Consider the following 16718-nt stretch of genomic DNA (forward strand, 5'->3'; position numbering starts at 1 on the left):
CCGTAAATTTACCCTATGAAGCTCCTGATACAATCCACTGAGAGGCTTCAACAGTGTCCATAAATCCCCTGAAAATCTACACTAAACTATTCTGCGTATTTACATTTTCTTGGGAAGAGGGGCCACAGATTTTATTAGACTCTCAAGAGTCAAGAACCATGGATTCCAGCTAGAAGAAGCCTTATTCATCACCTGTGATCTAGGGCAGCTCACCTGGACACAAGACCAGGCAGGGACCTGGGAACAAAGACCTAGCTAGCTAACCAGGTGGTATCTCCCGGATAGATCTCCCACAACTGTGCAGCAGAAGCAGGTGCTGGTCAGGATTCAGAAGCCCAGAAATCACTGTCGGAAGATGGAAACAACATATACCTCCTCCTACCACCGGTAATATTAAATAGATGCCATTAATTTTCATAATGGTCTTTTTCTTGCATGCAGTTACTGCTGCATTCAGAGAAGGGTACACCGATGATTTAGGTACAGGGACTGAGAAAAAAATGTACACCCCCCCTTCCATTAACTCACATACATACAGACACATTCTCTGTCTACCCTCCCTTCTCTCTTGCTCTCTCTCTCTCACACACACACACACACACACACACACACACACACACACAAATAGAGGTTGTCCAAATTTATTTTTCAGACTATTTAGATCATGATCCTTCAATCCAAAGGCATTTATTGCAACAATCTTAAATAACTTTAACATTTCAAACGTGAATACTTTCATGGAGGCAAATTTGGAATTTATTTTGGTTTTTAAACCATTCAAAAATAATGAAGAAGCTGTTTAAAAATTTACCTTCTAACTGCGACAGACTTAGAGGTACAGTTGCTTGTTATGACAGGTATTAGCCTAGGGATGTGTGTGTGCTGCAGAGAAGAACAAAAACAGAGGTGAACACCTGAAAATACGAAAATAAAATAAAACTAAGACAGCCACACTTCCTGATTAAACCACCTAAAGCACATATAGATTTAGATTAGAATTTCACTGAGCTTAAAAAGGAAAAAGAATTTCACTGGATACTGCCAAAGGCCATGACAACATTTACAAAGCCTCAACAGACCACCCAATGATATATAAATAAACCTCACGGCAAAACAAACCATTGGCAGGAAGTCTAAACTATCTAGCAGTAGCAATCTAAGTGAGTTCAAAAGGAATCTGCAGACCTATGTGTTTTGATACAGTTTCAATGGGAATGTCCAACAATGGCTTTGGATTTAATATTTCAAGTAGGCAGTGCAAATAGTAGGGACTAAAAATAATACAAGTAAGTGACCCACGATAACCAGCAATATTCTGGAAAGATTTTAGCATCACCAAGTCCCAGTTTCAAGGGCTGCCTCTGGGGAAAAGAGACTTGAAGGTAGGGAGAAGGTGACGTGCAGCATATTCATTTTAAGCTTCTGTGAACTATTAAGTTTTACTGAAAACTGGTACATAAATTACTTGGATAATTATTTAAACTTAAATGAGTGTTTAGAACACTGAAAAGAATCTTTTATTCATTGGCTTAAACACAATTAATAAAATAAAAACTTTAGGTGAATAACAATGCCACAAGCACAAATACCTAAAATGGAATGAAAGGGAATTAAGGAGTAATATCTGGAGACATAAAGACTGGGTGTAAACCCAGAAGCAGATGCTCAAATATTTAAAGCCAATGATGAGTAAATGATCAACACATCAGCAGGCAAACACCATATCCATAATTCACATTATGGAATGTAAAAAGCTCATATAGGATATAATTAAGGAAGGGGAGAGGCTGATTTATACCTACAATATGATTCCAACTATTTATAATCATGCTAATGAAAAATGCCTCTCGGGGCGCCTGAGTGGCTCAGTTGGTTAAGCATCTGCCTTAGGCTCGGGTCATGATCCCAGGGTTCTGGGATTGAGCCCCGCATCGGGCTCCCTGCTTAGTGGGGAGCCTGCTTTCCCCTCTCCTCCCCGCTCTTGCTCTATCTCTGTCGCTGCCTCTGTCTCTCTCTCTCTCAAATAAATAAAATCTTAAAAAAAAAAAAAAAGAAAAATGCCTCTAATATTGCTTATCAACCACCAATGTTTACCACTTGCTTATTCTATGTATGGCCCCAAAATACACTTACCCGAATGATTAACCTAACAGCTACAACACCGGATGTGGCCATAATTTTGGCACTATTTGGAATTAAATTAAAGATAGTTGGCATAATGGCTTCAGCTCCATGGTCAAACTTATTCCCCAGAACTGATGACAGATGCCTACAATAAGAAATGAAAACTGTACTGTAATTTTATTTCTTGCAAACAGCGAAGCATATAAACCTCTTAACATCGCAGGGCTTTCATTTAAAGTTATCGAGATAAAAAGGGTCTAAGTAAGATACTTTCAAAATATTTCCAACGTCCACACAGTGGACTTGGCAAATAGCCAATGGCCCATGAGTTTGCTCCTTTTATTTTTTTAAATAAATCATTTCCAACTAATTAGTCTTAAAATAGCAAAAGACAAACTGATCATACCCTAATAAAATATAAATATGAAAAAGCTCCCTCACCCTTTTTTTCCTTTTGCCCCATTAAAAACCTTTAACACATAATATACATGCTTCCATATCTGATACTTTCAACAGCTGCAGCATCTCCTTCCTGTAGCTGCTTTGATATTCGGACACACTTTCTTACACAGAAGTTCCAGCTTCAAACACAGATAGCAGGTTTAGCGAGGGTAAAATTTCACTGTAGTATATGCCTTTGACTTTAACTTTATAGCTACAGTGCACTTCTGGAAACAAACAAAAATTCTGATAATCATGCTATATCCTGCCAGCAGAATCAATGAAAAAGCTGAGAAACAGAAGTTTGTAAAATTTCTTCTTTCTGTGTTGTTAATAATAACTGCTTCAAGTTTAAAATAGAGGGTTCAGAGCTAAGTCACTGAATAAAACTGAAAATCTGTCACTCTTTCCATCACTGGGCAGGAAGCACTGTAATAGTATAAAAGTACCAAGAGAAGCGTAAATGGAACAGGTCCCAGAGACTAGTCAGAAGGTACATTAAAGAGACCTGCTGGGCATATTCAATGGACCATCTCAGAAGCGCTGCAACGAGGCTATTTTAGGATGTGTGAGAATCTGAAGCATGGTAGTCCTTACCCCAATGTGATACAAGCCTCCCGCACTACCTGAGACCGCAGGTCCTTAGCAGATAGTTTAAAGGCTCCATCCAAAAGACGCAAATGTTGAAAGAAGTTATCATACTCAGCAGCACCAGCCAAAAGTAAAGATCTTATCTTTTTTAGCTGATGGGACAGAGAAAATTCAGAGATACACAAAACAATTCTTAAAACAGTATATACAAAACAACAGAAGCCATCAAATATGAGAGATCAGCATCAAAATTAACTGATTATCAGAAGTTCTCCCAAAAGAATTCAGCCCATTCAGTATCAGCTACCGTACTGCATAAATCTACATATCACAAATAAGAACAAATTATTTTTATATGCAGTATCTTACAATTCTACAAAACGTATCTCTTCATTGGAAAACATTTTAGTGTATTTATAGATTCTGTGCTAACGATAAAACACCAAAGCCTTCATTTTAATTCCTCCCCTAAAGCTTACCTTCCCCAACAACTGACTCCAACTGCCATTCGTTTAATGAATCAAAGGAAGAAGCAATCCTATAGTCTTTTATATACTATCCTCCACTGTATCATTATTAAAAGACTAGTCTGAGTTTGAATGGAATATAGCAGTAATTTAATCGCCTCACTTCCTGCCAGCCGACCACTGGAAAATAGCTTTCCACAGGTAAGACACATCCTCATTTTAATGTTCACCCCACTTTTCATTCATCCACTTTTTTAAATAGAAGGGACAGAATTTTCCAGCAAGTGATATGAAGAAAGAAAGGAAGAGAGGGACACATACTGAAAATGCCACTAAGAAAAGTCGACTTACTGGCCAACAATCACAATTAAATGTTGACTAAGGCAAGAGTGGAGGCCGTCTCCAGATGCTCCACATTAGGTCTTTGTTAAAAGTACAGGACATACATAAAGGCATAGGTTGGCATGTTTTAGAAACAGAAATAGAAATAGAAGTGAGGTACTCTACTAAAAGGGTTAAATGTAAATATGGTAACATATTTAAAATACTTAATACTTAAAATTCATCAGAGCTGTACCCCAATTGCATAATTAAGTATTTAGAACATTTAAATAAATCCAATGAAAATGTAATCACATGAAGTCAAAGCTTACAGCATTTACTCTTTGCTCCCAATCATGCTTGTCGTCAGATAATATTTCCCTAATCTTGTTTATGGATTCCTCAAGGTCTCGGCTGGAATAAATCTGTAAGCAAAATTAATTTACAACCAATATAAGAAAATTTACAGAATAAACAAAGATTAGTTTTTAATTACACAAAGTCAAGAGCTTTTAGGAAGTATAGTTAAAAAAAAATTCATTTTTCAGAAGGACCTATGAGGTAACACCTAGACAGATTTGTCTTAGAATGAGCTTCTTTCCCAATGTGAATACATACCCACTAGATTCGATGCCAAGTATGGATAACCATGCTTCAAACACAGCTTTACTATAAACTTAACAGATGATTTCATGTACAGAAGAGAAAGAAGCCAGCTGGGGAATGATCAGTGATGCTCAGGTCATTTATTATTCGTAGTATTATTTATAACACCACACTCTCTTCAAATCTACTTTCTCATTTATGCTCACATCTTACTAGTAAGATAGGTAGGGGAATAATCAGCCAAGAATGATGCAAGCTGGGAAGGTCAAGGACTTAAGGATGAGCCTGAGCCTACAATGCCAGCTACCTGATTTATACACATATGGCAACCCAGCAGCAGGTAACAAGTGATCACATGGACATTAGCGCTATAGGAATCTGGAGCACCACATTCGATGTAGGCTGAGGAAAACTCTTATTAGCCCACAGTCAACTATGGACAACACTGAGGCACAAAGCAGTTAAAATGTGTGTACCCCAACCTCACAAGCAATCTCTGCTTTGTCTATTAGGTACTTAAGTGAAGCATCAAGACGGCATAAACTTGAGCTTTTATTAATCCATTCTTTATAGCTTTTCAGACACCCAGTTCCTTGAAATTTACAACTTGCCCAAAAAAAAAGAAAGTCCCTAAATAAGCATGCTTCTTTGTTCTCACACCTAATCTAATCATTGCATTTTCTCATTCACCTGACCTAACCCACAAATTTATTATTAGAGCAAGCAAGCAACTTCTCTCCAATTCTTACTGAAAGACTACCTTGGGTCTTGACTTTTGCTCTTCATTTCAGCTATAAAAGGCATCAATGTTTTCTACTCTGCAACCGCAGGTATCCTGTAGTCCTGAGAGTTAAAATTACCTCACCTAGGAAGGGACTTCACATAGCACCTATTTGAAAACTGAAATTTGAAGAGTCAGTCTTACCTGTTTTTAATCAAACTCAAATATCCTCACTCACCTGCACTACAGGTACATCATCAAATGCTTTAATAAAGTCCTCTTCATCAACAGCACCAGCTCCTTCTTTTGCAGCTTTAAATAAGATTAATTTTTAAAAGGTGAACAATGCGCAGAGTCTGAATATACACAATCACCATTACATTTTGGAAGATGTGTAACTGTTTTTCTAAAGGCTTAATAAAAATTCAGAGTGTTGTGGAACTGACAAACATTACTAACTTTTAATATCAAGATGAAATGTAGTAATTCTACAATACTATATACATTTAGTGTAAAGTCACTTAAAGACACTACTGGCTAAGGAGGACATTTAGCCTTTAAGGATATAGACAGCTTATACTGTAGTCATGTCTGAATCTTTTGACAGGTTCCTAATAAACAGATATATAACAAAAAATTTAATTTTTCAGGGAATAAATTAGGTTGTGTTACTGTTAGGCATCTAGCATAATAAATTTGTGAAATATTCAAATAAGTTCTAAAGAATTTAACAGTTTCACTTCAACTTTGTATTAGGTCTCAAAACATTTCCATTTCCTTGAATGCATGATAACTCAATTTTTCACCTACACATCAGGTGCAACTTTCCCTCATAAAGGTGTTATAAGATGCTCTGTATACTTGAAAGTTGATTGCTATCATTTGGGAGAGAGTTTTTTCTTTTGCTAATATGAACTCTACTTCACACAAGAAAATTGTGTGACATTTTATCAGACCTCTTTCCCCCCCAGAATAAAGGTTTCAAAATTGGAGTCTGTGGTCATCTTGCAACACTCATTAATGATTTACACTGATTAGTCTGAGTGCTTCTCCTGAGTTTTCCCGCAGACAAGTTATTTGATGTTTGGGGTCCCCATGGACAACACAGGGCTTTAAAGACGACTCTGGGAGCAATAAATGTGTGTCCTCGCTTTTGATGAAGATTCCTCACACTGAGTTCACAAGCTAACTGTGGACAGCGGACAGTAACGTCACACTGTGATGTCGTGCTCAGTGCCTGTTTTGGTGAAAAGACTGGATCCTCCCAAGCAGACGGGTCCTGAGCGCCGCCCCGGGTAAGTGTCACACCACGTACCCACGTACAGAAAGGGACTCAGACCAACCATGGTCCGTGGGCCCCAGAATTAGATGAGGAGTCAGTAAGCAAATTCATGACTATGTTGTTAAACAAAACAGGAAAAAAAGGATGAAAGCAGGGCTGAGCTCTCTACATATTGAGTTGGGACTTCTGGAAGGGATGTATGGGTGAGGGGCAGAAAAAAAAAAAAAGTGGTCTGATGATACACAGAAATTTTCTAAGCCTTGTTTGTGGAACTGATACGTCCCAAGTATAGATTTTTTTTTTAAATAAAAGATTAGAAAGGTTTTTCAGTCATAAAAAGGAATGAAGTACTAATACATGCTACAACACAAATGAACTGCAAAAACACTACGCTAAGTGAAAGAAGCCAGACACAAAAGATCACATATTATATGACTCCATTTCTATGAAATACCTAGAATGGGCAAATGCATAGAGGCAAAATGCAGACTGCTGATTGCCAGGGGCTGGAGGATGGAAGAGACGGGGAGCAACTGTTTAAAGGGTCCGGGGCTTCCTTTTGGGAGTGGAGAAGCTCTTCTGGAATTAGAGGTGATAGTTGTACAACACTGGGAATATACTAAATGCAACTGGATTGTGACCTTTAAAATGGTTAACTTGATGTTTTGCGGATTTAAACTCAATTAAAAAAAATTTTTTTAATGCATCAAAAAATTTAAAAAATAGAGAGGACCAAGAATACCAATAAACACACAGCTTTTCCTTCTGCCATCCATGGTGTGAATATCCCTGTCAGCCATGAGCACAGCTCTTCTAACATGGACAGAGAAGCTGGTAGCAGAGGCGCTGCGGGGACACTGAGCTGACCAAGGAAGACCCCAACAGTCTAGGACCAGTGCAGAAAGCCAGAAAGACCACCAGACGGAGACAGCATTCTACAGTCAATCCTTACCCCAGTTTTAATGAGCTCATCCAGCCAAGTTCAAAAGCCCAATGCTAACAATCAGAACAGTTCTAAAAACAGTGGCTACACAATTTGAAGTAAAAAGAAATTCATATGTCAATTTAAAATGTGACAGCAAAATGCAAGCTGTATATAATAAGGACTCAAATTGTCTAAATCGGGGGTTGGCAGAGAAGAAATTTAGAGGACGACATCTTTGTAAGTCAGTGCTCATCTCTACCATTTACTTAGGCCAATGTCCATACACTGGTCTCACAAAGAATAACGCTACTTAAAGGAACAAAATACATTTTAAGGACAGAAGGCACACCATCTGACTTGTGGATAGTCTCAGTGTTGGTTAAGTAGAAGTTGGCAAAAAAAAAAAAAAAAAAAAAAAAAGGCCTCATGGTAATTTCAGGCATTGCTGGAGCCCCATAACTAAATAAAGCCATAGGGCACACTCGAGCTCTGTCTCCGAGTTCTAGCTTGCCTCTGCGCTAGCCATATTCTCCTACGGGCTCCCCCATACCAAAACATTGGCAACACAGCAGCTCAAACTTCTACCCTATCAGCTATCAGCATGGACAGCACAGTGCTAACTTAAAAAACAGCAAGCAGAAATTTATTGCCAACAGAATCACTTCACTCCTCAAGGACAGAGAAGGCAAGCACATGCACATCTGGTTTTAAACACTGGCAGAGCCAACCCCAGAGCATGCCGAGGGGGTTGGTCTTACCTGAAGACTTGGATCCGAGAGTGGATGACCCAAGCCGGCGGGTGGTCCCCATTCCAACGTTTCTCCGTGAGCTGGGCGGAGCTTTGGACGATGTAGAACTAGCAGAGGAAGGTCTATTACCGTCCACAGAATCTTCATCATCAAAATTTTTATCTAAAGAGTAAGCAGAGAAATCAGTTTAAAAAAAAAAAAAGAAAAAGAAAAGAAAGGTACTTTTCCACCCGAATGTAAAACAACAAACTAGCTTTAGAGAGATGAATGGTGCGCCTACTCTTGGGATCTGAGGTGCCAGCCCAGGGTCTAGAAAGGTCTTAGATAAGTCCAGAATGCAGATACAAACATCATGTTTGCTTTCACATATCTAGAATGCTCTCCTGCTCTCATTTTGGAAAACAGAGAAAAATAAAGAAGAAAACAATCTCTTATAAAAACCACCAACTAAAAACAGTTACTTTAACATTCTGGCGTATTTCTGACCATTCTTGCATGCATTTTTTTTTTTTAAGATTTTATTTTATTTGAGAGAGAGAGAGAGAGAGAGAGAGAGAGAGCACAAGAGGGGGTAGGGTCAGAGGGAGAAGCAGACTCCCTGCTGAGCAGGGAGCCCGACTCGGGACTCGATCCAGGGACTCTGGGACCATGACCCAAGCCAAAGGCAGTTGTTTAACCAACTGAGCCATGCAGGCGCCCCTGATGCATTTTTCAATAACACCTGACACTAGGCTACTTATCAGTTGGTATTTTGCTTATTTCAAATATGTGCATTTTTCCATGTGATGAAATATGCTTCATAAACACCGTTTTAATGGTTGCTTGGTACTCTGTAATGAAAAAAATGCCACAACTGAAACACTCTTGTTGTTAGGCATTTGGGGTCATTCTAATATGTCACCATTAGAAATAACATTGCAACAAACACCTTCCTACTTGCGTTTTTGTTTAAATTTCTAACAATTTTAAGAAAGAAAAAAAACCCACCTTAGAAGTAATACCTGCCAGGTCCAAAAGTATAAGTTTTTAGTATACACTGCCAAACTTATTTTCAGAAAGGTGACGTGTTTTTTTTCCTGGAAGTTCAAAGAAGTGCCTGTGTTGTCACACCCTTGCCAACACTAAATACTATCATTTTTATTTTATTTTTTAATAATTAGCCAACTTATAGTACTATCATTTTTAAATGTCAATCAATTTGACAGGTGAAAAAAATGCTTCCTCCTCAATGTTTCGTTTCTCTTTTAGTGGGGTTAAGCATTGTTTCGTCAGCTCATTAACTTCTAAATGTTCTAAGCATCAGTGGATCCAAGGAATATTTCTCAGGTTGCTTTAAAATTAAAAAGAAAAAACATCTTTGGGCTTTTAAAAATCAACATACTTAGAAACAACATTTGGACGACACAAAATTAAAGCTATTGTGGTGCACTATACAGGGTACCATGGGCTTACAACAGCATCTGTGAGTCATTTAGGAGGCTAAACAAAGAACCTAAGATAATTAAAGAAAAAAGAAAAGAAAACAAACATCTGTAGCTGGCAATATTCATGATTTCTGAATAAGGGTGCTAGATCTTTACCAATACATCTAAAGTAAATAATTGTTGACCAGAAAACACAAAGAGCAGCCTGTTTCCTTGATCTGGTCGCTCTTGGCTCAGCTTTCAACAGCCAAGTCTCGCATCTACTCAGGAGCCTACTGTTCCTCACAACTATCAACAATCCACTTCAAAATACTGGCTTCTTTTATCCAACACTGGTGGGGGTACGACCCATCCTTCTACATGCATATCCTTGTGCAAATTAGCTTCCTCCAAACATGCCTTCCCAGTTCCCAGATTTCCCAGATCAAGCAATCCTTTCACAGATGGTTCTTTCAATCCACACATCAATTTTGAAGAAGTTCAATGGTCTCTTAGCATAGACTTCCCACGTGGATTCAAAAGGTGATTCTTGAACTGCAAGCACGTTAACGAGCCCTTCCCAAGGGGAAAAGTGCATCTGATGTCAAGGACAAGGACAACCCAAAGGAAAGGTCCCCCACTGAGCACCGCCAGTATTAGCAGTGACAAGGATGGCTCTCAGCCCATCTGCCCTCAGGGGAGCTCTAATCATTATTCTTGTCAGAATAGTAACAGTAACAGTTCCTTTCTGTGGGAAAGCGGCATAATGAACAGGGGAAGTGAGAACACTATTATGCTTCACTCAGAAATTCATGTTGAGTCTGTTCAGTTTTTCTATCATGGGCAGGCACACCATGGAGAACTGCATTCACTTAGTGAGGATTATTTTCAATGGGCCAAATGTCACCAGAGTTCCTGGAGTTTCTACCGGAGCAAGGACCAGCCAGACTCAACCACTTTCAGCACACAGGCTAGAAACCAGAGTCTGTAAAACAACTATTTTAGATGGGACAACAGACAGTGCAGAACTGTGAGCCCCGAGAGAGAGAAAAGGTGAGCTATACAGTCACCCAACTTCCTGCCTGGACACAATTTCCAGGCCACCAAATACTGGAAAGGGGACCCCACATCAAACCTGGAAGCCTTGCTAAGTTGAGAAAATGAAGATCATCAGTCTTCAAGGAGGCAGAGGGGGCTGGAAGGTACAGGCAGAGTGCTGAGAACGGGAAGCTACACAGAAAGAGAAAGAGAGCTCTAGAAATGTACTGAGTTGTAGGCCGTGCAAGCAGGAATGAAAATTCCACACACAAGGCAGGGTGAAAAATGACCAGTAAGCTACAAACTGAGCAATCTCCAATGTCTGCACAAAGTAGGAAGGTGTTCGAGCACCAGAGTAGAATGTTCTTGGAGACTCACTTATGGCACTCACTGAGACCCTGAGAGGCAGGCCTCAGTAGAAGGGCTGAACTATTTTCTGGAGGGAAGGCTACACTAAGCCTGTCCTATCAGCGGTTCAAAACAGGCCTCCAACAGTTAGACAGACTGGCAAGTAACTTAAGGCTCTGCCAAAGCAAAGCATTAACAATCTTTAAGGAACGTCGGGCTCCCTGCTCGGCGGGGAGCCTGACCTCTCCCCCTCCCACCCTCCACTCATGCTTTCTCTCTCAAATAAATAAATAAAATCTTTTCTTAAAAAAGATTCAGTTATTTTCATGTGACCTCTGTACTAATAAATAAAGTAATTCGGGGCACCTGGGTGGTTCTGTCGGTTGAGTGTCCGACTCTTGGTTTCAGCTCAGGTCAGGATCTCAGGGTCGTGGCACTGAGCCCCGCGTCAGGCTCCACACTCAATGCAGAAGTCTGCTTGGGATTTTCTCTCTCCCCTCTCCTTCTGCCCCTCCCCCTGTTCATACACATGCTTGAGCACGCACTCTCTCTCTCTAAAGTAAATAAATAAATCTTAAAAAAGAGAGAGAAAGAAAGAAATTCATATGTCCTATTGGAATTAGAAATCCAGGGGAAAGGGAAAAGAATGTTGTTTTCCAGATTAGCAGTTGGACACACTGCTTTCCCCTCTCCCACACACTGCTTTACATTTAAAGATACTTCATCTGAAAAGGTGTCTGGAGGGATAAAAGCCCACTGAGCCTTGAAAACTAACACAAAGTAAGTTTGTTCTATGTTTACCAGCTTTCTGAATACCCAGAAAATACAATCAAATTAAAAAGGAGGTTAGGCCCTCTGAAAAGTACCCAATTTCAATCAACTAGGAAATTCTCTTACATAGAATGTGTTATTCCTTCACTGGACAGAGAAGCTGTATTTGCTGTGGTTAGAGGGGATCCACTCTAGATGCAGCCCCGAAGGAGAAGCCTCCAAGTCCCAGGTTCCAACAGATTTCTGTGTTTCTCAACTAAGCAATCCATACTGAACTCTACGCGTCACTGAAATCCTATTTTCTTTAGGGTTTTCAGCTAAGCAGACAAATGTTAGGCTATATCCTCTTTTTCTAGACCTTTAAGACAAAAATGTGTGAAAATGAGTATTTTTAGCTATGCTTGCTTGTGCCATTAATGTCAGTTTAAAATTTTTCACACTGTAGAACATCTGTCACACAGAAAATGGTCGTACAGAAGGGTAAGTTTTCCCTGAGCCCAAAGGAATAATTGATTCTATCTCAAGCCACCACCACAAAGACCATCATCCAAGAGTCACTACTCTCATTTGACAGTCTTGGGTAGAAACCTGGGCCTTCGGGTCCCAGTCTTTTAATCCTTTTAAATCACCTGGGCTCCTTTCCCCCTTTTCCAGCACTGGGACAAGACATTTTTAAATGACTCATGAAGTTTCTACAGAGCAACACTGTGATCTTTGTCCAACTCTCCATCACCTCATTCCTGGCAACCCCGTAAGTAGGCACGGTGGAGTGAAAAGCAGCAAATAGCACGCTGAAAAGGGCTATGGGTACAAAAGAGATTTTCAAACACAGAAGAGACAGGACCCTTTGAAGAAACAAAAGGCCAGGGAACAAACATAGTCACCCGTGGACCTAAAAGCAAACCAGCAGAATTCTAAGCAAGTCTGTGAACATATTCTTGCACAAGTCTTGAACTGTGGACAAGGTGCTGGGTAGAGACTAGAGAGTGACCGTGGCTGGCCCGGAGGGCAGAAGCAGTCCATCAGCCTCACCTGACTCAGGCCCTGAAATCCCTGAGCAAGCCCTCCCCAGGGCCCCAGCTGTCTCAGAACTAAACTTTAACCAAGCCAATAGGGAAAGATATAAAGCGACAAGCCACAGACACATTCTATGGGTCAAAAATGATCAGAGGGGTGCCTGGGTGGCTCAGTTGGTTACATGTCTGACTCTTGGATTTGGCTCAGGCAGTGATCTCATGGGTTGTGAGATCGAGCCCCACGCTGGACTTGGTGCTCAGCAGGGGGTCTGCTTGAAGATTCTCCCCCTTTGCCCCTCCCCTCACTCACTCACACACACATTCTCTCTCAAATAAATTAATCTTTTAAAAAAAAAAAATGATCAGACAGGCCACTCTGTATACCACCATGACTATAGGTTTGGGTCCAGGGGTGGTGGAGAAACAGATCAGTGTAAAGACAAGCCTTCAAGTTCAGTGTCCAGAACCTGGAATTATGAGACTTGGATTGCACTGTCCATTTAGCAAATGTATATACTCATCCACGAGAACAAACAAAATGTCACAGAAACTAAGAAATGTCTGTTCCACTGTCCATCTGCCAGGAAGGCAAGAACCTAAATCACAAAGCTTTTCCTCTCTTTCCTCCTAAGGCAGGCTTTGACTAGTGGAAGTCCAATGGGGAGGAAATGTCTCATTTTCTAAAGCAAAGACAACTAACTCTCTGTTTCACTGCATTAGGGTCATTTTGTGGAAGCTGATATTCCTGACAGGCTTGCAGATTCACCCGCTCCCGTTACGGAAATTCTCCTCCAAGAGAGTAAGGAATGTGGCAGCTTAGTAACTAGAATATAATTAGCATTCCCCAAAGAGGCTGCACAGAGACATGATAATAAGCCCAAAGGCTGGCTGCTTTTGTAAATATCCCCAAATTTCTTCTTTCTTGATTGTTCAAAGATCCAAAGCTTTGCTTTCTGCAGTCTTGCCCGATGTGCCCAATGTATTCCTATGTTACTCTTGAAAACACTAGTCTACTGCTGGGTGCCCCTCTGAGTTCTTGCCCAGCTCCATCCAGAAAGAGCCAACCATGCCCTTCTCCGTGCTACATGCTCAGAAGTGTGTCTTTCACCCCATCTCACCCTGTAACTGCGTGCCAGACCCTGTGTTTGGTGTTCTGCATTATTCTCATCAAATCCTCCTGACAACTCTACTCTTAAAGGTGAAAAAAACTTAACACATCCAGGTATAATATCCAGGGCCCAAAGTCATTAGGCTAACTAGAAGGTGGAAGAAGCTGAGATTCAAGTCCATATCTGTCCGACTCAAGATCCTCCAATCTGAGTCATGATAATTAAAAAAAAAAAAAAGCAATCTGCATAAACTGGCCACTTACTATGTGCTGAGCACTGTGTTAAGTGCTTTCTGTGCATTATTTTATTTCTTATAACAGATATTTGCTTACTTAAGAAAACTATTTACTTAAGATAATTAACACAGAATCATTAATATCGCTTACAAACATACACATAAAAATCCTCAACAAAATACTAGGCAAACCAAATCCAGCAACACATACAAAGAATTATCATCATGGCCAAGTGCAACTTATCCCAGGAATGTAATGTTGGTTTAATTATAAAAATCAATTAATTTAACACATTGTATTAGTGGAATAAAAGACAAAACAACATGCTCAATAGATGCAGCAAAGTATTTGACAATAACCAAAACGAAATCATGCTAAAAACACAAGAGAGATTAGAAGGGAACTCACAAAAAAACACACTATTAACATCGTATCTAATGGTGAGAGACTAGATGCTTTACCCCTAAGATCAGGAACAAGACAAGATGGCTGCTCTTGCCACTTTTATTCAACGCTATCCTAGAGGTTCTAGCTGATACGATTAGTAAAGAAAGAAAAAAACATCAAGATCAGACAGGAAGAACTGAAACTGTCTATTCACAGATGCATAATCTAATATGTAGAAAGTCTAAACATTAAAAAACTATTAGAACTAATAAATAAGCTCAGCAAGGTAACCTGATATAAGTCTGACACAGAAAAATCAATTGTATTTCTATACATCACCAATGAATGATCCAAAAATGAAATTAAGGAAACAATTCAATTGACAACAGCATTAAGAAGACATGTATGCTGAAAACTACAAAACATTGTTAAGAGAAATTAAAGAGCTAATAAATGAAAAGACATCCCATGTTCATGGATCTGAAGACTTATAAAAAGTTACTTGGCTCATTATCTAAACTACAGTTCTTGCTCATTTGTCCTCAATAGCTTTTAATTTTAAGCGAAGTTGGATGGTGCCTAGAGGGGCAAAGAAATGCAAGCCACACCATCTGAACTGGGTAGCAGGGCAAAAGACTGCTTTCCTTCTAAGTTTCTACATTCCTCCTCCTTCAAAATATGGTGAGTGGATAGGTGTATCCCCCCACCAAGTCCAGTTGATATGAATCAGCGTCAAACAGGATCAGTCCTTTAATAACGCTCCGTGAAAAACACCCTTCACACTATCCATATCCTGAACCAGAAGTTCCATTCCTCTCCATTATTAATAAAATTAAGAAATGCTTTTGTCAGGGCACGAGGGATATAATAAGCTTTAGCCTGGCTGGAAACGTTGGCATATTTCACAATATAAAATGGAAATGGCATAATGGAAGTTCGAGAGGCACCAACAAGGGCTACTGCTGCCCCTTTGGTGCCGGTAATCCACTCTACCACAGAAAAGGTGAACCTGAAACACCATCAAGCGTCACAGCGAGGGATGACTTTCCACTCCTTCAGCCAAGAACTTGCTGCCAGGAAGCTCGGGGAGGCATTTAAGACTATCTCAGCCATGACACCCTTAGTGCAGATAAAGCGAGAAGAGACAGGATAAAGAGGCAAAAATTCGTTTAGGTTTACTCATCCTTTACAAAGGAAGCTAAAAGGGGAAAAACGGGGGAGGAGACAGGCAAAGACAACACCATCGGAAACTGGAGAGGGGAACAGAATGTAAGGAGGTCGTGAGGCAGACCTCCACTGAGACCTGCTTCTTAGAGGCCCTGGTGGGAGTGAAAGGTTCACATCGGGTAAGAAGTGATAAGTGCCTTCTGCAGGTGCAGATCAAGGCTCATTCCTTCTTTCAGACCGAAAGGGTTCTGGCTGCTGCTCTCTGGTTTCTGAGCAGGTAACAATGAGCAGGCTCAGGAGAGATGTAGGTACGTATGGACAACAGAGGATGATTCTGCGGCAGAGGAAAGACAGAGCTGGCAGTGAGATTGCCCAAAGGCGGGGCCATCAGTCACAGGCCTGCCCTGTCACATTAAGACTAACCTCAAGGTTTAAAAAGAAAATGGAAATACACTTTGTTTTCCAATCTGTGGAAAAGAAGGGATAATAGTTAGTGCCCACCTAGAGCATCCAAAGTGTTGCCTGCTCAGCCTCAACCCCCCGTCTTGTACTGACAGCAAAGAGCAAGTCTTGGGTGACCACCCTTCTCTCGCTCCCCCTCAGAGTGACCTCACCCCGGCCTCGGGGAATGGGCAGAACCCAGGCCTGGCCAAAGCTTTAGGACTTGGCCCGGGACACCGCAGTAATTAATTCTGGAGCCTCTCTCTTCTGAGCTTGGGGCTGTGTAGATGCAAGCCCAGAAGTGCGGGAGCCAACAACATGGAGGCACCTGTCTAAGCGTGAAGCAAACCGGAAGGAAGCAGAGTAAGAGGTGGAGAGAGAGCAGGGAGGGCAACACCAAGCCGGCGCCCCAGAGACCACAGGGAAGCCTCCCCAACACCCAGTCACAGGAGCCAGTTGATTTCCCTTTTCCCACACACAGTGGGGCTTGTTTCCCTGTACTTGCGACCCAGAGAGTCTGTGCCAGATTAAAGGATCTCCTGCAGATTACATGATATGCATGAAGACAGAAAAAC

The 16718-nt window shown here is 40.7% G+C and overlaps 1 protein-coding gene across 1 annotated transcript in view; it reads right to left on the minus strand.

Moving 5' to 3' along the window:
• CLASP1 (cytoplasmic linker associated protein 1) overlaps window positions 1–16718 on the minus strand; it is a 260166-nt gene that overhangs the window by 112947 nt on the left and 130501 nt on the right. Inside the window, exons 9-14 of the mRNA XM_088021764.1 lie at window positions 8237–8389; window positions 5510–5583; window positions 4277–4369; window positions 3163–3308; window positions 2134–2269; window positions 812–882 (exon numbers count right to left, since the gene is read on the minus strand). Coding sequence (XP_087877890.1) covers window positions 812–882; window positions 2134–2269; window positions 3163–3308; window positions 4277–4369; window positions 5510–5583; window positions 8237–8389 — 673 coding nt within the window. The remainder of the gene's footprint in view (window positions 1–811; window positions 883–2133; window positions 2270–3162; window positions 3309–4276; window positions 4370–5509; window positions 5584–8236; window positions 8390–16718) is intronic.

Source organism: Eumetopias jubatus, unplaced genomic scaffold (genome assembly GCF_037043125.1).
Source record: "Eumetopias jubatus isolate StellerSeaLion01/CBP00866 unplaced genomic scaffold, mEumJub1_p1.0 scaffold_3, whole genome shotgun sequence".
In the NCBI taxonomy this organism is placed as follows: Eukaryota; Metazoa; Chordata; class Mammalia; order Carnivora; family Otariidae; genus Eumetopias; species Eumetopias jubatus.